This window comes from Lepidochelys kempii, chromosome 10 (assembly GCF_965140285.1).
Source record: "Lepidochelys kempii isolate rLepKem1 chromosome 10, rLepKem1.hap1, whole genome shotgun sequence".
NCBI classification, from domain to species: Eukaryota; Metazoa; Chordata; order Testudines; family Cheloniidae; genus Lepidochelys; species Lepidochelys kempii.
The window spans coordinates 59,974,950-59,997,125 of record NC_136389.1 but is presented as its reverse complement, the minus strand read 5'-3'; the positions used below and the strand labels follow the sequence as shown (position 1 = coordinate 59,997,125).

Here is a 22,176-nt window from a genome sequence, read left to right as displayed (position 1 = left end):
TGCTCCCTACTCCCAAAACTGATGTCCCCACTGCCTGTTCTTCACTCTTATAAGGCCAAAGTTGCACATACAAATGACTCACTAAGCACTCCTGCCTCAAGTTCAACAGCCCCACTACCTCCCAACCTACACCAGGCCCCTTCCCTCCCCAACACCCCAAGGTCCCTCATGCCTCCTGAACTCACCATCCCTTGTGCCCTCCTTCCCTGAGTCACGTCCTGGCACAGGCAGAGTTGATGGGAGAGCATCAGCCGTCAACTTACCGCAGTGAAGACACCGCGGTAAGTAGATCTAAGTACGTTGACTTCAGCTACATTATTCACATAGCTCAAGTTGCGTAACTTAGATCGATCCCGCCCCCTCCCGCCCTAGTGTAGGCCAGGCTCCAGTCTTTAGGGATTTTGTTTATAAAGCTTGAGTCTCCTTGGCTGAATTGTAGCTTACCAATGGACTCTAGGGCTTGTCTACAATCATAAGTCGTACCAATTTAAATCTGTAAAAACTCAATTAGAGTAAACCAGAGTAACTGAGTGTGCTGACACACTTCCATCTGTTGTAGTTTTTGCCTGTAAAGCAGGCTTAAACAGCTATGAGTGTCCACTCAAAGTTGTACCAGTGTGACTAAGTTGGTACAAAAATCACATCTTTCACTATTCAGTACAACTTTGTGTAGAGCATGCCAAACACTATATTTGGAGGCCTTCTTTGTCTTGCCTACACTCCAAGAGCCTGTGCTGCTTTATTCCCAAACAAGCAAGAACTTCATGTTAGGTTTGCCAGGAAGAACACATGTTGCCAGATAACTTCCTATACATACACACACCACACATGTGGAGATGAGAGCCATGTAATATGCACTGTTGACTACTTCATCTGCCTACTAATCTATCTTTGCAAAGACTAATTCCAACATGGAGCAGCCAAGCAGCTAACACTAAAGTCCGCCAGATGTTTCCCTCCCCTGAAATATAACTCATCAGAAAACTTCATGCTACACATAGGCCCTCTAGTCAAGTTAAGGTTCAATGTTTCATCTTTTCAGGACTATTGTAACAGGCATTTAAACAACTAGGAATGGGGTCAATCCCAGCTTTACATGGGGTACACAACACATAAAAGGCCCTGACATTTTAAGTGTGCATGAGATATTTTAGATCACTTTTTCCATTTCAAATCTCTCCCCCTAACTTAATAGTAACTAAAGCACTTGGCTTCGCAGGCACAGAGTTACAAAAGGGACCTTGATACATTTTTTAAAAACTCTAAACTTCACGTTTTCTCTGCAACACATGTAGCAGAATACATGCTAGCACAACATGAAGTATTTATCACAGGGGTGGGCAAACTTTTTGGCTTCAGGGCCACATCTGGGTATGGAAATTGTATGGTGGGCCATGAATGCTCATGAAATTAACAATTCAGAGATATTCAAATAAATTTTATTTAATAAAGACACATTTTAGTAGAAATAAACATTAAACCTTACTTACCATTATAAATATACCATCATTAAGTATTACAGTAATTAAACCAAACTTACCTCCTTTCCACGCCCTCTTTGATTAATGTGAACAATGCAGCTGGCACTCCCTAGCCAACTACTCTTTGTTTTATCCTCAACAATGGAAAATTAACACTACTAAAACAGCAGTCACCTAAGCCAACAAGTAGCAGGCACGTGGGCTTACACGTTCCAGGTTCTGATGGCGCGTTTGGGTTGTGCAGCTGCAGTAACATGCATGCCCTCACGCAGGTCCCACCTAACACGTGGGAGTGTCGGGCAGGCAGAGCAGGGCAAGCCCCCAACCCCGTTCCTGGGGGGCCAGATTAAAATGTCTAAGGGGCCGGATGCGGCCCACAGGCCGTAGTTTTCCCACCCCTGATTTATCAGCACCCAAATGGGAGGACCTGCATAACTCTCTTTGCTTCTCTGCTCAAGAGTAACATACCTCTCCCAAACTCATGCCAATAAAACCTTTAAACTACATCATTTATTCTCAGGCTACGTCTATACTTAAAATGCTACAGCAGCACATCTGTAGCACTGCAGTTGCACTTCCGTAGCACTTCAGTGTGGAGACTCACTACAGCGATGGGAGAGTTCTCCTGTCACTGTAGCTAATCCACCTTCTCGAGAGGTGGTAGCTAGGTTGATGGCAGAATTCTTCCGTCAATCATCTATACTGGGGGGTTAGGTTGGCTTAACTACATTGCTCAGGGGTGTGAATTTTTCACACTCCTGAGTGATGTAGCTGGGTCGACTTAACTTTAAGTATAGACCTGTACTACGTTTACATGAAAAAAATTAAGAGAAACATAAAACAAAAAGGCTGCTCTTTATCAAAGACCCAAGACAGGTGTCCTAAAAAACTTACAGTAAAAGCTGAAATTTCTTATGCGAAGTGCCACTTGTTTGCACAGCACCAAGGAGTTCAACTCAGGACAGGCTTACAGACACAAAAATACCAATCAAGGAAAAGACAATATTTACCTAGATGAACTTTAGAAAGTCACCTGCTCAATCTGGTACATGATTTGCTATCGCTTCATCTTCAAACAACTAACAATTTTTCTGAACTGTTTGCATAAGTACTATACTGAGGTGTACAGTAATCTGTTTGACCACTAATTCTAAAAAGAGGGGTTCCATAAAAGAGGGCTATGTAATTGATTATACTCGATTTTCACACCAATGAATCCTCTCACAAATGTAATGGAGAACAGACTTGGGCATCAAGGGGATTGACTCTCTCTTGTGAACACGACAGCGTCTTTCACTGGCAGGTATAAATATGTTTTTGATTTCACAGCTGTATGCCTATTTTTCAGTGTAAACTATTCAGGATATTAAAGGAACTGTTTCTGTATATTAAAAAAAGAGAAGAGAATTCAAACTAGTAATATTCCAGTATGTTTTCTGAAACTGGCAGGGAGTTGAAGAGAGAGCTCTTTTCTTGAACGGAATGTGATAGATAGGCTGTATGTATCCTACCCTTCAGAAAAAGGTGAAAGGGGCTAATACACAGGCTCAGAAAGCAGTGCAGTTAAAAAAATCATTTTAAAAAAGGATTTAGACTCATTTACATATTGCTAGTTCTTTATTTCCCCCTTTAGTCTTAAATTGTTAATATGGACGTTTACAGTTGTTAGTTTCTTAATAGTTAGAATTTTAGATTTTACATAGATTTTTTTGTGTGTTTCACATTTTCAGCTTATGACTATTTTAAAAGAAAAATCCATGACTACCTTAATGTCCTTACTTGTGAGAAAACCTGAAACACAAGACAGATAAGCAAATAGCTTGTGCTATACTTAAAAAACAACACTACCTTCTTATATACTAAATTTCAACACTTCATAGCCATTGTGCTCCAAACAGCTCACATTCCTCAGAGTCTGCAGTATGAAGTCAGTAAGTCATTTAGGTGCTTTCGAAAATTCCACATTAGAATTCTAACTTATCGGGGTCCTATTTGTGAAAACTTTGGCCAGTGTATAAATTTCACAACAGCTATGATGTGTTGAAAGTGTAACTCTGAAGCAATTTTGTTTTGAAGTGGCAAAGATTTGCTACTAAAAAGTTGTTAAACTATAATTTTAGTCCCTTGTGCTGTAAATACTTACACACATGCTTTAAGCACATAAATAGTCCCACTGAACTCAAGAGGACTAGTCGTGTGTACCGTTACATACTGCTTAAATACACCTGTGCACAATAGTGGTTTTTTTTCCTATAGCAGTTTTCTAAAATTCTCAGATGATATATCCTACTACTAGTGACATTAAAATAATAGTTTATTTATACACTAATAACGCAAATTTTCAAGTTAGATATATGTACAAAGCTTCAACCTGACAAATCAAAAATTTGTGTTTCTTTTAAAATCGAGTTAATTCTCCTGGATTTGAATAACTACACCTTGCAATTAAGTGAAGAATACCCCATGCCTTCAATCCTTGTTAAATAGTCTTCCTCCAAAAAACCAGTTGGCCCATAGGCAAGACCCCTGCAATGTAAGGAACACGCTACTCTACCAGAGCCCTAAGAAGAGAGGATCCTGTCTACACCATGTTAACACTTCCAAACTGTAACATGATTCTGGGCCTTTCTGCAAGCAGTCTCACCAGAATATAAAATTGGAGCTTTCGTATGAATTTGGGAAAGCAGACACAAACACACTGCCCTTTTGGCTAGGGAAAGATTAACTGAATTGCAAGCACAGAAACAATGAGGTTCTAACCACAGCTCTTCCTCTGACTTACTATTCCTTTGCCCTTCACAACCCTTATTATGATTCAAGGCTTCATATTGCTATCGTGATGTACTATCATTCACCCATTTGACAGATAAAAGAAGAACTTGCATAAGATCACTTGTGGCAGAGTTAGGAACAGCACACAGCCGTCCGGTTCACCAGTGCCAAGTCTTTTTCACTTTGCTATCATTTTTCAGAAGGAACATGACAAATCAAATGCTTCTGTAACCCATGCTAATAGTGTGGCTCTGCTACCCTCTAGCTGCTAGACCACATAGCTGTTTGACTCTGCCATTGCTTCCATGCCAGGAGATCTGGTTCTGTCCTCTCAGGGCATGTCTACACTACAAAATTAGGTTGATTTTATAGAACTTGATCTTTAGAAAGCGATTTTATACAGTCGACTGTGTATGTCCCCACCAAGCGCAGTAGGTTGGCGGAGTGTGTCCTCAATACCGTGGCTAGCATCGATTCACGGAGTGGTGCGCTGTGGGTAGCTATCCCACGGTCCCCACTGCCCATTGGAATTCTGGGTTAAGCTCCCAATGCCTGATGGGGCAAAAACATTGTTGAGGGTGGTTTTGGGTACATGTCATCAGTCTGCCCTCCCTCCTTGAAAGCAACGGCAAACAAAATCGTTTCATGCCTTTTGCCATGCAGATGTCATAGCATGGAGCCCACTCAGCGCTGCCGTTGTGAGCACTGTAAACACCTCGCGCATTATCCTGCAGTATGTGCAGAACCTGGCTAGGAGATGCCAGCACGAGGACGACTGTGAGGAGGACATGGACATAGACATTCTTGAAAGCACGGGATGTGGCAATTGGGACATCATGGCGGCAGTGGGGCAGGTTGATACAGTGGAACGCCGATTCTGGACCCGACAAACAAGCACAGACCGGTGAGACCACATAGTGTTGCGGGTATGGGATGATTCACAGTGGCTGCAAAACTTTCGCATGTGTAAGGCCACTTTCATGGAACTTTGTGAGTTGTTTTCCCCCGCCCTGAAGTGCAGGAATACCAAGGTGAGACCTGCCCTGACAGTTGAGAAGCGAGTGGCGATAGCCCTGTGGAAGCCTGAAACACCTGACTGCCACCGGTCAGTCAGGAATCAATTCAGAGTGGGCAAAACTACCGTGGGGGCTGCTGTGATCCAAGTAGCCAAGGCAATCAGTGACCTTCTGCTAGCAAGGGTAGTGACTCTGGGAAATGTGTAGGTCATAGTGGATGGCTTTGCTGCAGTGGGGTTCCCTAACTGTGGTGGGCCAACCTAATCAGAGGCATCATTACATTTGGCTATACTATCTCTAGCAATTAGATGACAATTTGCTCCCTGAGGAAGAGAAACCAAGAATCCAGATACTCAGGATTCAACTGCTCTAACCAATGGCTTGCACGTGTTCTTTTTTTCCTTTGTGGATTCATCCACAGAGGATAACAGCATGCCTTCACTGCTCCAATTATTCTGATAGCAGAAGAAGAAACGATGTGAGCTGTGGATCAAACACTGCTGATGACTTGTGGGGATGAAGAAAAATATCCATATACTAGTATACAGGTCATTAAGTAAGGATCTGTGTTAATGGGAGTGTCCTTTAGGAAAGGATGTGGCACTTTAGAATGTCTGAGGCTGAGCAAAGCCTGGGAGATTTTGCTTGCATGAAAAAGGAGTGGAAGACCCTGCCTGTGAAAGTGCCAAAAAGTTCAGAGCTAGATTAAGGCCTTGTCTACACTACACAGTTTTGTTGATGCAAGTTAAGCCGACAATCAGAAACCGGTATAATTACATTGCTTGAGCACATTCACACAACGCTCCTTCTGTTGGCGGAGTGCATCCACAGTTGGTGCTCTAGGATCAACAGTGAGAGCAGTGCACTGTGGGTAGCTGTCCCACTGTGATACTCTCCACCTTCTACAGCTAGGAGTTGTGGGAAGATAAAGTGGATCACAGTGCATCGTGGGTGTGGGCTCAACATCTCATGATGCAGTTTTTTCCGTCCCAGCATTCCGTAGGCTTCCGAATGCATTTCGTGGCATTTTTCAAAAGCCGCTGCTTACTGTGCACCAGCCATCTGTCTGAAAGGATGGATCCCACACTGCTCTCTACTGCTGTGGTCACTGTTATGAACACATCGTGGATGGTCATACAGTATATCATGAACTCCCAATCTGAACAGAAATCAGAGTTGCCTGACCTGCTCTGTGCCATTGAAAGAAACAATGCCCCATTACTTTTGGCATTCATGGAACAGTTGAATATGGTGGAGCATTACTTTTGGGCTCAGGAATCAAGGACTGAGTGGTGGGATGACGAGCAGTGGCTACAGAACTTTCGGATGCAGAAAGCCACCTTCCTGGAACTGTGTACGAAGCACACCCCAGCACTGCGGTACAAGGACACCAAAATGAGAGCTGCTCTCTCAGTGGAGAAGCACGTGTCAATCGCTGTGTGGAAGCTGGCGACTCCAGACTGCTACCAGTCAGTTACGAATCAGTTTGGAATCAGGAAGTTGACCATTGGGGCTGCGGTAATGCAAGTGTACCAGGCCATTAATCGCATCCTCCTACGAAAGATTGCGACTCTTGGCAATGTGCATGAAATATTGGATGGCTTTGTGGCAATGGGATTCCCTAATTGCAGTGGGTTGATAGATGACACCGTACTCCAATTTTGGCCCTGGACCATCTTGCGACAGAGTAGATCAATAGAAAGGGGTACTTCTCTATAGTATTACAGGCACTTCTGGATTACAGTGGGCATTTCACTGACATCAACGAAGAGTGGTCCAGGAAGGTGGATGACACATGCATCTTCAGGAACATTGGCCTGTACAGAAAGCTGCAAGCAAGGACTATCTTTCCAGACAAGAAGATTCCAGTGGGGGGATACTGAAATGCCCTAGTGGTCCTGGGAGACCCAGCATACCCCTTACTTCCATGGCTCATGAAGCCTTACATAGGAAACCTGAACAGCAGCAAGGAGCACTTAACCAATAGGCTGAGCAGGTGCAGAATGACCATAGAATATGCCTTTGGCAGATTAAAAGTGCGCTGGTGCTACCTTTGTGGCAGGTTAGACCTAAATGAGGAAAATATTCCAGTGGTCATAGCAGCCTGCTGTGCGCTCCATAATATTTGTGAGGCTGAATTTGAGCAGACAGATACCAGGGCTATTAGAGGAGCACAATGGGGGGATATTCGAATCAGGGAAGCTTTCAGGCAACATTTTGACAATGAGCACCAGTAATAAGTCTTTCTATACAGCAATTTGCCATGCTTTGTTAATTTGCTGCCTTGGATGAAAATGGTTATGATTCCTAACCAGGATTTGTAGTCAGCAAATGATCAAATTGCCACTATGTATTACTACCAGCAGCAACCACCATTTATAGGATACAAATGAAGATTAATTACCTTTAACAGAGTTTGTTTTTATTAAATACCAATTAACAACACACACAAAAGACTTGGTGCGAAGGGAGATAAGAGTGCAGGGCAGTGCAGGCTGTCATAGCTGTAAGTCCAGCTATCATTTTGTAAACTGTCCAAAGGGATAGAGTAAACGGGGTACCAGACCATTCCAGAAAGTTGCAAGGAATCTGTGGGAGGAGCCTGGGGAGATCCTGGAAAGCAGTTCTGGACCAGCTGCAGGGCTGGGGCAAGCATGCATGTGTTCTGCCTGGAGCGTGACTAGGGACTTCAATGTCTCTGTTTGCTCCTCCATCACTTTTATCATCCGCTCCTGGCTCTTTACAGTGTGCTCCTTGCTCTTCTTTCTGTCCTGCCTTTCTATTTTAAATTTTTCCTTCAGGGTCTCTCTCCATTCCCTGTGTTTGCTTTTTGCAGCCTCTGAGGATTGGAGCACCTCTCAGAACATGTCCTCCTCGCTTCACCTTGGTCATTTCCTTATCTGAGGGAGGTGCTCCGCCAGCGTGTAGGGCATTCCCCTGAAAGCCACATCTGCAGAAGCACAAGAAACAATTCACAGAAGCATGACTGTTAGTTCACACACAGCATTGAATCATGATACTAAAATATACCTCTTTTTACATACAAATTACTTTCTCACTGTCCCTTGGCAAGCACACATCTCAGCAAACACCCTAAATATGGTGAGTTCGGTAGGGATGGGGGCCTCAAGATGGAGCAAAGGGTCTAGGTGTTTTTTTAAGGGGATCACTGCAGGCAACTAGGGACAATATTGTAAATTCCACCACCATTTTCCAGACGGGGTCACTGAAGCCGATATCTCACTCTTGAGGGTAAGCAAGGGTGCATCTCCTGCACATGTGCAGATTCAGACCCGTCTCCATGCTGCTCACCTGTGTGCCACTTTGGTCCCTGCACCAGTGATTGCCAATTGACGCAGGAAAGTTTCCTACAACAGGGGAAGGAACGAAGCAGTTCTGCCAAAGAACCTTCAGCAGAGGACTGGCGAATACCTCCAGGAAAGTTTCCTAGAGATCTCTCTGGAGGATTCCCATGAAATCTTGGTGTGCATTAACACACTGTTCCACTGCACTGCTTAGCTGCAAATGGGAATGTGGAGCACACTCGAACACAACTAGTCTTGTACATTTCCATCCCTTCAGCTACTGAAGAAATGGTCTGAAGTAAATAGTAAATGCAAAGTACTCTACTTAGGAAGGAACAATCAGTGGCACACATACAAAATGGGAAATGACCACCTAGGAAGGAGTACTGTGGAAAAGGGATCTGGGGGTCATAGTGGAACACAAGCTAAATATGAGTCAACAGTGTAGCACTGTTGCAAAAAAAGTGATCATCATCCTGGGATGTATTAGCAGGAGTGGTGTAAGCAAAACACGAGAAGAATTCTTCTGCTCTACTCCGTGCTGATTAGGCCTCAGTTGGAGTACTGTGTCCAGTTCTGGGCGCCACATTTCAGGCAAGATGAGGACAAATAGGAGAAAGTCCAGAGAAGAGCAACAAAAATGATTAAAGGACTAGAACACCTGACCTATGAGGGAAGACTGAAAAAAGTGGGTTTGATTAGTCTGGAAAAGAGAAGACTGAGAGGGGACATGATGACAGTTTTCAACTACATAAAAGGTTGTTACAAGGAGGAGTGAGAAAAATTGTTCTTCTTAGTCCCTGAGGATAGGTCAAGAAGCAATGGGCTTAAATTGCAGCAAGGGAGGTTTAGGTTAGACACTAGGAAAAAATTCCTGTCAGGGTGGCTAAACACTGGAATAAATTGCCTAGGGAGGTTGTGGAATCTCCATCATTTTTAAGAGCAAGTTAGGCAAACACCTGTCAGGGATGGTCTAGATAATATTTAGTCCTGCCATGAGTGCAGGGGCCTGGACTAGATGACCTCTCGAGGTCCCTTCCAGTCCTGTTATTCTAGAATATAACAGAGCAGCAGCAACTCAAAAAGATCACTTACCAGGGCTCTCCTCTCCTGCATCATGCGCTCCAAAGACAGGCTGCTGGGACTGGTTAGACCCCTCCGGAGTGGAAAAGAGGTCCCAACTTGTTGCACAACCAGACGACCCTGCCATGGGCTCCACATTGTCCTCTAACTCAACCTCGTCATCCATGACTTTGTCCTCGGGATTGAGTCCACTGTCCGCCGCCTCCAGCCCTGCTGATATATCCACTAGGCTCTTGGCAGTGGAGGTGGGGTCACCATCAAGGATAGCATCCAGCTCCTTATAGAAACAGCAGGTCTTTGGCATAGCACCAAAGCAACGGTTGGCCTCCCTTGCCTTCTGGTATGCCTGCCTCAGCTCCTTTATCTTCACATGGCACTGATGCATGTCCTGTTCATAGCCCTTATCCAACAAGCCACAAGAAACCTGACCATAGGTATCGAAGTTCCTGGGAAGATATGATGAGACCACTCCACGCCAAGCAAACAGGAAGAGAAATTTCAAAAATTCCTGGGCCTTCAGAGGGGGAGGGGTAGATACCTGTGAACCTGGGTGAAGGGCAGCAGAGTTCAAACTGCTGACCAGAGTGGTCAGGATTGGCATTGTGGGACACCTCCTGGAGGCCATTTACAGCGGCATAACCAAGAGCAGTATCTACATTGATATTTTGTTGATATAACTTTGCCGGAAAAAGCTCTACGGCTCTCACTGAGGTGGTTTTATTTTGTCGGCAAAGCAGGAGTTTTGTCGGCAGAAGGAGCATTGCAGTGCGTACAAACTGTGTAGTGTGGAAAAGGCCATAGTGAGGTTACGTTTCCAGAAAGCCAGCCTTATTATCAAGGGACTAGATGCCTTCGGGCATTGCAAATGAGATACAGTCTTTCACTTGTAAAGTCACCATTGTGAATCCTGCCCAGCTCAGCAGGCACAAAAATCCTGTTCAAATCTAATGCATGTCTGGCTTCCATATGAGCTTGGTAGTCCCAGTTCCAGCTCCGATATCACAATCTTACCACCATGGTCTACACTAGCTTGTAAACTCTTTGGGGCCGGGATTCTCTCTTACTATGTATTTATCCAATGTCTAGCACAATAGGACCCTGATCAGCTAGTCTTCCAGTGAGAGTTCCAGCAGCACCTGCCACAATCATATTATGCCAAGTTGCACAAGTATTGGTGTCTCAAACCATTTCAGTGAAAAAAGGCTCATCATGCTAGAGCCAATCTCATTTTGGGGGGGGGGTCTAGCTCATGATTTTTTTTAACTTCTGGGACTGGCAGTACGTTACAGCAGAGCTCTGAACAGCAACAAGGGTGAGGCAATCTGTTTCTCTGACTGTGGTTGCATCATTCTCTGGAGAACAAGAACTATTCTATGGTAAGGTAACCCCTTCCGGGGACTGGAAAAAACTGCTTAACACTTACAGTGGTGGCATGCCTCAAGGTTGATCCTAAAGCTGGTAACATCATTGAGGCTGTCATACAGAAAAGAGGCAATTTTCAGATTTTACATCAGAAGTTTATCCCTTGGTAGTAGGGATCCCCATTTTTAAAATGCAAGTATTGGCAATCCATTTACACACACCTTCCTTAATAAAGATATCACTGTTCAACTGCAACACGTAGGGTCATCCACAGTACTGAGAGTTTAAAATTTTTTACTTCTTTGTTATTAAAGGGCTCTTTGAGTCAGCTTGGGATATTTATTCAAAAGAAACAGAACCAGCCACTAAATTCTAAAACTTTGTCTTGTTTTGGGGAAAAGGGTGTTAGCATTCCAACATTACCATTAACAATAGAGCCAAAGCAGATTTTTTTAAAAGGGTGCTTACAGTCCGATCCACAGAACACTTTTTACCCCAGATAAAGTTTAGAGACTTCAAATTCTGGGCCTCATGTGTCTTTAACTTCACTAAGTTATTACTTATTTCTATAGTGTTCCACCCCAAAATGCTGCATAATGTAATTCAGCTTTTGGTCTCTATTTTAATATGGTACCAATTTTTTAAAAAGAAAGGCTGAAGGCCTGCTGAGGGGTTGCCAAATTATAACAGAAAAAAATTCTGAAGTAGTGTTTTCAGATGAGTTTTTGAACATGGGCAAGGAGCAGCCATGGAAGATGCTCAGTAGGAACAAGTTACAGATGCTAGGAACCACTGCATCAGTAGCACAAACTCCTGCCAACCCAAAGCAGGTGCTGCTGGAGGACAGGCTTCCTGAGGATGTAGCACTTGGTGGTGCTCTCAAATGTACTTAGGCAATTGCTGGCTTTAAATTTAAAAAAAATACATATTCACTGTTATAAGCAACCAGTGTAATGTAACTGGGTTGGGAGGCAGTAGTGCTCCTACTTTTTGCATTAGCAGAGAAGTTTTAAGAACCTCGTAGTGGCAACTGCACATGTTGCTGGTACAAAGTCACTGGAGTATGGATGCAGCCCATATATATTTCTCATCTGAAAATGAACATTTTGTTCCATGTCTGAACCACCTACCTGACCATCAAAAAGATGTGTTCCAAAAATAATGACGAAGTTTATAACTACTTTCAAGCTTTCCCTTAAGTGAAGATATGAACCCTAGCCAGCAACCAGACCTCTCTTTTTGGAAATGAGGCATCTTGACAATGAGCAGAAATATCACCCAAGCACACCTCCAGGGGGAAAACTGGGCTTGAAGGGTCTATCAGGCAAGATAATTGTGAAACACCACACCGATACTCTATTCCAGAGTAAGAAAAGATCATGTGTACATGAAGACAGGCTAAAACCTGGAGGGATGCCACCTTTCAAGTCTTCAGAGAGGGCACACAGTGTCACCAATTTATTCCTATTTCGGATACAATCCAAACAACTAGAGGGTCATTCCAAACATACCAACAACATCCCTTAGTTATAAGGCCCAGATTTTTCAAGGTATTTAGGCATTGTTGCACTCAGCGCTGCAATGCCTACCTGATTTAGGAGCCGAAGTCTCATTTTCAAAAGGGATCTAGGCACATAGGAGTTTAAATTCCAAAGTGCATAAACCCCTTCTGAAATTGAGATTTAGGCTCCTCAGTCAGTTAGCCATTGCAATGCTGACTACAGCAACGTTTAAGTAGCTTTAAAAATCTGGTCCTAATGCAACAGCTCCAGTCACTTACATGAAGCCTTGAGGGGAAGTTCAGTAAGTCCAAAATGGCCACCTAACCCTTTTCTGAAGCCAGTGAAACATCATTTTACTGCAACGAGCATAGTTTTAACTCTGTACGGATACCCGAACCCAGATGAGAGACATCTATCACAGTGCAAATTAACCTGAAAAGCATTAAAGTAGCATTTTAAACTAAATAAGCAAGATACTCAGAGTGATACAGGTGTAAGAAGTTTGTACAAAACCACAGTTTAACTATGTAGACTGCACACTAGTCGTGTACTGTAATATCCAATTGAAAGAGCAGTGATCAAACGGAATACAACCCATTTTTGCTTAAAGAATAACAGAGTGGAGGAAATCAAGCTTTAATTTTCTACAGCTATGGTATGTAACAAATGGCATAAGTTTAATAAGTACAATAGAACTAGTTCAGGTGTATATTGGATTTTTATAGACAAATGTTTTCAAAATTATTTTTATTTAATTTCTGAGTTATAATTTCAGACCCCATTATCTTATTCTCTTTCCTAGACTGTGCTTTTCGTTCCCAGTTCTTTGTTCTTGCTGGTTCTTCCCAGAATTTTTTTTCAATCAAGGAATTTTGGCTCAAACCAATACAGGAGAAACAAAGCACTTACTTCTGTGCTTACCTGAGGAAAGAAAATAGTCTCTGTACAACTCTGAAAGCAAAGTATTCAGTACATATACTGAAAAACTGAAGATGATTTTAAAGGTAACTATCCTCCTGGTATCATCATTACCATTAAAGACAATGCACATCATAAAGAAGGAGTTAGTCAACCAATTTTTTCCCCTAGTTTACTTCACACATTACCACTAGAAACAAGCTTACAGTGGTCTGGCATGAACAGTCACTGTTGACCACAAAGGGGAAAACCCGCAACTGAGCTATTTCATACCTACACTATGTAAACAATTTTTATCCAGAAAAAGTCTCTGCAGTCGATAGGAATGTACTAAACAAAATTTTAGTATTCAGGATAGTAAAAACTTTGTGTAATTTTAACAATCTGCCAAAAATTTTGTTTGTGTACATCGAGTTTATTCTTGCAATACTAAATTCAAGAATTAGCCAATTTAATTAATTAAATAGCTCCAGCTTCAGAAAGTCGACAAAGAAATTTGTGCTTCATAGTAAAAGATAGGCACAAATATCAATTCTACCAGGCGTTCTGAAACCTACTCAAAGCAGGGGCCATATGTTAGATCTACTCATGGACACACTCCCTCCCATCTGAAATTGCACAGACCACCTCCCCATCCTGTTTCACTTGTATAACATCACTATGACAATTACAGCAAATAATGACATGGAAAAATATCTGACAGCTTTGAATTAACTTTTAGCTGTCTTAATGATTTAGCAGGTAGAAAGTGGAGCTCTTGTTGGTAGTCAATGAAAGCTCACTGATAATATGATGGCTGGCAACTAGCTTCCTATTTGCTTGTTGGTAAATTCAAAGTTCTCCTATTAACCAATAAAGGTCTATAAGGGTTGGAGCCTAGAACCTGAAAAACGGCTTCTGTCCCTACATTCTTCCACAAAGAAGATCTATTGAGGGGCTATAGCAAGAAGTTCCAACACTCAAAAGTATGGAGGCTGGTGGCAGGGTATTTCTGGAAAACTCCAGAATTCACTTCTCTTGTAAGTCTGGAACAGCTCCTTTCTGCTGACCTTCAGGGTAGAATTTTATTGGTAGGAATGGCAGGATTGCTGCATTTTTATTTATTCCTTTGATTTATGCTGAATGTGGTCAACTAAAATTTGTTACTGTTGTGAGACTTTTTGCACCAGGCACCCTGAGATATTCTGATGGGTGCCTTTTTGTAAGGTCAATGTATGTATTTGTATCCATCTATCTATTTTGAAGCTGTATCAGCTTTTTAGAACTATTTTAAATAAACTAATTAACACTAGAGATGGACTGAACAAAAAACCCAGATTTGGATCCTGATCTGAATTTTGCAGCTCTACCTCAATTCCAAATACTTCTGTTTGGCAAAATGTGCAGAATTAGGGTAAGAAGAGAAAGCACACACATTAGTCATGGAAGCTGCAATCCCCTCTCTCAAGACTACAAAAATATGTCAGTGCTTTCCATGTAAATCTGGTCAGACCAATTTAAAATTAAACAGTACGATCTCCAGTAGTAGTATATTTTTTATTAAATTATATAGCAGCTAGAAAGAAAACTGGGAGTATTTTTAAAAACATATATCAAGATTTGGAATCAAACTTCCCACTAGCACACAGACAGGTGCAATGCCAATGAAATCAATTGAATTGCACCAATTTACAGGGAACTGGGCCTTTTGGGCTCAGGGGAGGTTAGATTATCAGCCTGAGATGACAGTCCAGACAATTCTTTGCTTATTAAAAATGAATTAGAAATGTATTCTATATTACAATGTTGCACCGTCTGACTTGCTGCAACAAAGAGAAAAAGAAAACACCTGTGGTGGCAAGTGGAATGTTTATGAAAAAAATAAATCATATATGTTTATGCTGTGAGGTCAACAATCTAATGCTCTCCTATATATTTTAAATGAAGTTAACGGTAGTGGCTCTTTTTCAAATAATAAGAGATGTGACAATGTTTTTTAATACATTTTCTTAGCTCCCAGTGTTTCCAAATAAATGTGGAAAAGGCTGGGTCTGATTTTGCTCCTAGCAGCTTTGCAATGGTTCACTTCTGCAAAGTTATTTCTGCCATGTTCAGAAAGTCAGAGTCTTTTATAAAACCTCAACTCGCTCTCAAAAGTTACATAAAGGTCAGTGTTCATTTTATTCAGATTATTTTCTAATCTCGTAAAAATATGCTCCCAGAGCTAGAGAGACTCCCCTGTCCTGGTGGATGCTCCCCATTTTGAAAAGTTGCTTCTCCCTACTCCGCTCTCCCCGCCCCCACCATCTATGCAGCTAAGTTTGTCCATTCCCCAAGGACAGAGTCGCAGGCTGCACCTGTTGATGGGAGGGATGTTGAGGATGCAGAGTTTGCCAAGAGCAGCTCCTTGCCATTGTAAGGGGCAGAGCAAGTGCTTTCTTAACCAGCTAAATGAGGGAAGACATTTTAGATGAGCAGGTATCCAGAGGAGGAAGTCTCCTTGAGGAAGAAGGTATTGCCTCCTCCCCCTTCACATGACAGATATGGGGCTAGCCAGCTCTCCTGGTCAAGGGGCAGGCTACCCCCATTCACTGATCAAGGATGGAACACACATTTCCACACCCAACTAAGGTAAAAGGGTAACAGGCAGATGGTGCCTACCCAATCTGGAGAGAACAAGCAGTCACACCCAGATAACTCCAGCCAGAGAGGACTGATCAGGCTGACCCACATTGCAGCCAGCACGCACTGACCTAAAAAGTACACAGTCTACAATTCATTATGTATACAGTAACAGCAGTACGTTCTGGACTGGAAAGTCTCCCTACACAGCCTATGACAGTAGAGCCACAAAGCCAAGGAAAACTGAGTTAGCTACAATAACACTTGGCAATTTTACAGTACCTCTTATTTGAGGATCTCAAAAGTACTTACAAAGGTGGGTAAACATCTTCATTTTATATATAGGGAAACTGAGGCACAAACATTGGTGTGACACGTTTCAGGTCACATAAGCAAGAGACTACAGGAACAGTGATAGAGTTAGGAGCATAACCAAAAGGTTTAAGTTTGGTCTACACTTAAAAATTAGGTTGATGCAGCTACATTTGCTAATGTCTGAAAAAACCCACACCCCTGACCAAACAGCGGTGCCAACCTAGCTCACTGTGTAAATGTAGTTACTCTGACAGAAGAATGCTTCCATTGACATAGCTGATTTTGTATGGGAAGGTGATCCTACACCAATGGAAAAACCCATTCCAGTGGTATAGACTGCATGTACTCTACAGGGTTATGCCAGCACAACTATGCTGGCATAGCCTCTGTTGTGTAGACACAGCCCAAGAAACCTACTTCCCAGTCCCCTACTCTAGTCATTAGACCATCCCTTTCACTTAATTCTTTATTTGTCCCATAGTGCCTAGGTATTACAAGGGCCTTGGACTACGTTGCATTGCACACAGCTCAATCAGACAGAAACAATACATAAATATACACAATATTACAAGTCATGGAAGATTTCAGATACTGTCTATACAGACACTGTCACCATGTCAAAGTATTCTGGTTGTTACATCTGTCCCCTTCCAGATGCAGAGGATCTGCACTTTCGCTGGGATTGTTGGAGGACCATAAGGGAATTAGGTATCCAAATATCATTGAAATTTAATGTGTTGCTCCTAACTCCATAGAGTCCTTTGAAATTCCCAGTCTGCACCTTTATCAATAGTCTGGTTAGGAAGCAAAACTCAAACAGATAAGTCTTCTTACTCATTAGCCAAGTATACATGCTGTAACCCCTTGTATTTACAGGGCATCTGTGAAGCTGTACTGCTTCAATGCTGTTGACGACCCCTGTCATTAGCAGCACGTCAATATTTTAACAGCAAGATTAATACAACCTAGCTACTGAGCCAAATTCATCCCTGATATAACTCCACTGACTTATGCCAGGGATAAACTTGGCCTACTGTGTTGGTAGATTTAACCTGGTGGTAGATTTAACAATAAAATATACACAAAGACTCCATGACTACAAAATTCCAATAAATGTGAGCGACCGACACCCCTCAGCACTGAAATACCAAGTTTGGTGGATGGGGGAAATTAAGAGTCTCTTGTTGATAAAGTTTATTTCTATACTCATTTTTTCCCCTTTGGATTAAAACAATTTAGTTTTGTGATTTTTATATAGTAAAAACAATGTTTCCCAAATCATGGCAGATGCTCCTTGTGGAGGCATGAAAGAGTTGCTGGGTGTGGAGGGGCCTGCAGACAAACTCCTAAAACTGTCCTCCAAAGTTGCAGCATTTCTCCCCCTCCCCCCACAACAGTTTTTAGCCTCCATGATTGCAGAATAAATCTGTCAAACATGTTTGAGCCTGAGTTTGCAGAGAGTCTGAAATAATAACTCTGAGGTGTGAACTGCCCCTTCATTTCAATAGTGATTCTTTAAATGTCAACACTTAACTATTTCACTGCTCATCAAAGCATGCAAAAAGGAGAGATTCAAATTATGAAGGCCCACACCAGTGTTTTCCAAAGCACAGGGCATGAAGAGTTATCTGCAATTTATGAGCAGATGACATATTAATTAAGAGAGGTGTGATTGCAGGGGATGCATGACTTGTTTCATTCTCCAGAAGAGGGGCTGTGCTTTCAAGAGATTAGGAACTTGATATAAAATCCAGCCTAGTTTCTTAGCACAAAACCAAGAGCCTAAAATGAACAAGGGCCAATTCAACTCCCACTGACTTCAACGGGACTTAAACTGGACCCTGCCACACATAGGAGTTTGCCACTGAGCAGCCCAGCTCATGCAGTTTTGGCATAGCGCACCATACTACTAGCTAAAAGACAGATCTGAGGACAAAATTATGATCAGAAGCCCACGCCCAGTGCTGCTTAGCCAGACTGCGAATGCTTTGTGTTCTAAACTCCACACTGCCTAGTCCTCAGTGCGATTTTTATGTCTGATATGGGGAAAAAAGCCTTCACCTCTCATGCAAAATTAATAAATTAAAATCATAGCAGATGCCTTAAGGACAAAAATAAACTGCTGGGATCTAGGCTAGGTAAGCAAACCCAGGGCCTGACTATGTGTGTGGATGTAAACAGAAGACAATTTACAGCAACAGTAAACAAGCCTTAAATTTAATCATTTTCGCCAAGCAGTCAAAATAAGGATAAAGAAAACAAAACAATTTCCACTAGCTATAGGATGTGAACTGGACCTTGTGAATAGGGTAGTAAGAGAGGGTTGAAATTGCCTAAAACCATTGGGGCTACTGTTTACTGCACATAGTGCAGAATGTCAGCAAATACTTTTCTTTGTTTGCAATCCAAATTTCTTAATCTCTGTCCACATCATTTTTATGCAAGTACAGTACTGGCTGATTTTTTCCACCAACAGGATATTCTCTAGCAACCTAATGGAATTCTGAGTAGACTCAAAACTCATAGCAGTATGTTTGTGTATACAGGCTCCATATATAAATTAAACACTTATTTGATAATACTATATTCTCACTCCAAAAAATTAATTGAAATTCCATTAGTCTATATGCACAGACAGCTAAACAGGGTAAGGTTTTCCCTCCTAAGGCTTTAGTGTCTGGACAAAAAGCTATTAATATAAAAGCTTTAATGAATCTACAATGATATGCAAATAAGCATATTGAGGCCCAATGTCCAGGGAAGACTAAGGCAATTTACAAACCCTGATATTAATCAGAGAGTCTAGGCTCTGTAAAGACAGGTTCTTTCTAGTCTAGACTTCTAATCCGTCATTGGGAAAAGAAGTCTAATATTATTTCTGTCCTTTTCATCAGCACTGTAAGAACATATCCAACTGTCAGAGCAAGTTATATGTGCAATACAAAATAAAAATGGACAACACTTCTTTGGGCCCATTCAAGCGGGTCAGCTGAAAAAAATGATTCTGTGGACAGACAATACAGAATCCTTAATCTTTTAATCAACCAAGTGTTAATAAGCCATAACTATCAAACATACCTGATTGTAATGCTAATGCTTCCTGGTCATTTTAAAAACATCTGAGAAATTTCCCATTTATCCCCTCCAGTGGACTCTTAAAGTGTGAATAAAAATATTAACTTAAAATGCTGCTAAATACTTTTGAAAGTCTTCAATATGCACCATGCCGTCAACCTTAAACACTCAAATTTAATCCAGTGTTTAATTTTAAAGAGATACTAGATGTTTGCAATTATAGAAGAGTTACTTCTTTTGTCAAATTGCATTTTAATTTAATAAACAGAATAAATTAACTATAAGCAAAGATAATGAATAACTCATTGTCCTGCTAGAGGCCTACATCACATACTATATTTATATTTGTCTGTACAGTGGAAGGACAGGCACAGACTTGTTTGTGATCAGCAAGTCCAGTATTTCAGTAGTTGCTATATCCTGCTATACTATTTTGATTGAAAATATGTTTTGCATACTAGAAAACACGTCTTTTAAACTAAAAATGTCCATCCCCTATACTCGCAAATGGGGGGGGGGGGGCGCGAATAAAACAGCAGAGACAACGCTAAAAGGTACTCATTTAAATGTGTTAAATCCTTCAGGATTTAAAAAACACTGACCTCCTAAACCACAAAACCGAGGAGAAAATACTCTTCTCAACAAGTGATAAGTTAAAGCTACTCATAAAGATGGAATCTTGTCATTTTAGTATTATGCTCAAGAATAGCTTGTACAATACATTAACTACCAGTACACTCCATCTACTGTAAACAATACTAATTCTTGGGTTGGGAGCAGGGAAGAAGTGAGTTTCCAGTGCATGATATAAGTACTGTATGTATATTACTTTTCTTTTGCAAAGCTACCTTAATTTCTGGTTAATAAGAATAACTGAATCTGCACTAATATAGTATATAGGACACTAGTAAATAGTAAAAACAAAAAAAAAATAATAATCAGACATTCAGGTGAAGATTGCTTGCTAGCAGTACAGTACTAAGAGAATACACAGGATTTCTCATGTTAGCTCTCCACAGATAGAAAAACAAAATGTAAAGTAAGGTTTGAAAATGAAGTGCAATTTTATTATAAATAAGTTGTTTCACATATTATATGTTTACAGTACAATATGCAAGCACTGATACTATCTGGAAGTGCTGCAGAAGTTTTAGACCTGTCAAGAAAGCTGTCAGGACAGTCAAGAAGTAAAGGTCATGTGTATGTGAAGGATGGCTAATCAACTATCTATTAATTCTACAAACCATATTGGGAGAGGAGACAATCACAATGTACTGGCAAAACCTCTGATGGTTTCAGATACTTTGGTGATGCCTATGCTAGTACATTTGGTGAAGCTAATAAAGTTCTTTTGTACTGAAAGTGAAGAAAAGTTATTTACTCAAACACTTTACATATTTGAACCAAGCTATCTTTGAATGTAATGTTATAAGACCCAAGTCTTCTTTTTAAAAAGCAAGTTCTTATTAAAGGAGAGGTTTTACTTAGTAGCCATTTTGTCTTCAACTTGGACATGATACCTAATCTGAATGCAATGTAAACATGCTGTCTGAGAAGCTGATTTCCAAGTACCATGTTGATGGGAAGAGAAGGGATAAATCATAAATATGTACCACAAAAACCTATTATAAATCAGAATAATCTGAAGGTAACACAATCGAAAGATCCAGGAAATTCATCAGTTAATACTGTCTCCTGAAGTCACCTTATTGCACACAAAAACTAAACAAAAGGCTGTGTGTGGATTAAGGACAGAGAACGTGATTTACTGTTTAATTTTAATTTCCTAGGCTTTTTTAAATATCAGTTTAACAACATAACAACCTCCCTAATAATATTTTTAACATTTTTGGACTCCCTTTTAAAATACATATTAATTCAACATACCATAAAGCTAACTATAGTATGAAGCACTATAAACACTGGATCAGTACATTGGCTATTAGGCATCAATAATATGGATACTGCAAAAGGCAAAAATTCTTGTAACTTATAGAATTCCCAATTTTCAAAATGTACCCAAAGGGCTCAATCCCTGCATAACATATTGCAGGTGCGAGGCCTCTGCAATACTTCAAATAAAAAAATTGCTTTGTTTTGAGAGTGGAGGACAAACATAACTCAATTAACTTTTTTTAACTAGTTTTTAAAAACTAATATTAAATTCAGCAGAACATGGGTTTACTGTGAGGTGATTTTGTTTAAAATTTGTACCAAAAATTGGATTCTTGGAAATGCCACCATGCCAAGTTTTAGCCCAAATCACATTTTAATTGCAAATCCATGAAAATAGAGGTTTATAATAGGAACACTGATACAATCTTTATTATGACATTTGCGCTCCTTGATGCATTAATACTTTGTATTATTGGGGGATGAGATGAATTCATATATCAAAAAGACTATTAATAAGCAGAAAACAATATTCAATTAGTAAGATACCTTAAATAGGTGAGGCTACATCCATTATCTTGACACAAACCTACTATAATTACCATTATCTCTGGATACAATGAATGTAAACATAGCCAACCAAACCCTTGAGTACATTTGACTGTATATAATTCCTGGGGGGAAAATGCTGGTATCCTCTAAATAAAAGAGATACACATTTATGTGCATGATATAATATATATTATACACACAGGTGTGTGTATATGATATATATTTCCAAAAGGTGCGTTCTTCCCAGGAAATGCAGAACCACCACCTCTCCTGGATGGTTTTTAATCTTGAATAAACAATG

The 22,176-nt window shown here is 40.9% G+C and overlaps 2 protein-coding genes across 2 annotated transcripts in view; both read right to left on the bottom strand.

Annotated features, from left to right (window-relative positions):
- The window catches only part of RFX7 (regulatory factor X7), a 119,037-nt gene that overhangs the window by 95,751 nt on the left and 1,110 nt on the right, over positions 1 to 22,176 (bottom strand). The window lies entirely within an intron of this gene.
- Positions 8,000 to 12,615, bottom strand: LOC140894908 (uncharacterized). Its single transcript, XM_073303791.2, has 2 exons — positions 9,670 to 12,615; positions 8,000 to 8,219 (listed from the first exon to the last, which is right to left on the bottom strand). Exons 1-2 carry the CDS (start codon positions 10,280 to 10,282, stop codon positions 8,158 to 8,160), a joined length of 675 nt encoding a protein of 224 aa, XP_073159892.1. The 5' UTR covers positions 10,283 to 12,615; the 3' UTR covers positions 8,000 to 8,157.

What these genes read in the sequence shown, in the direction of transcription:
- LOC140894908 (XM_073303791.2), bottom strand. Translation starts at nt 10,282, where the DNA reads ATGGCCTCCAGGAGGTGTCCCACAATGCCAATCCTGACCACTCTGGTC. An exon ending in TGCAGGAGAGGAGAGCCCTG is followed by an intron (nt 8,220 to 9,669) that starts GTAAGTGATCTT and finishes GTGCTTCTGCAG; the next exon opens with ATGTGGCTTTCAGGGGAATG.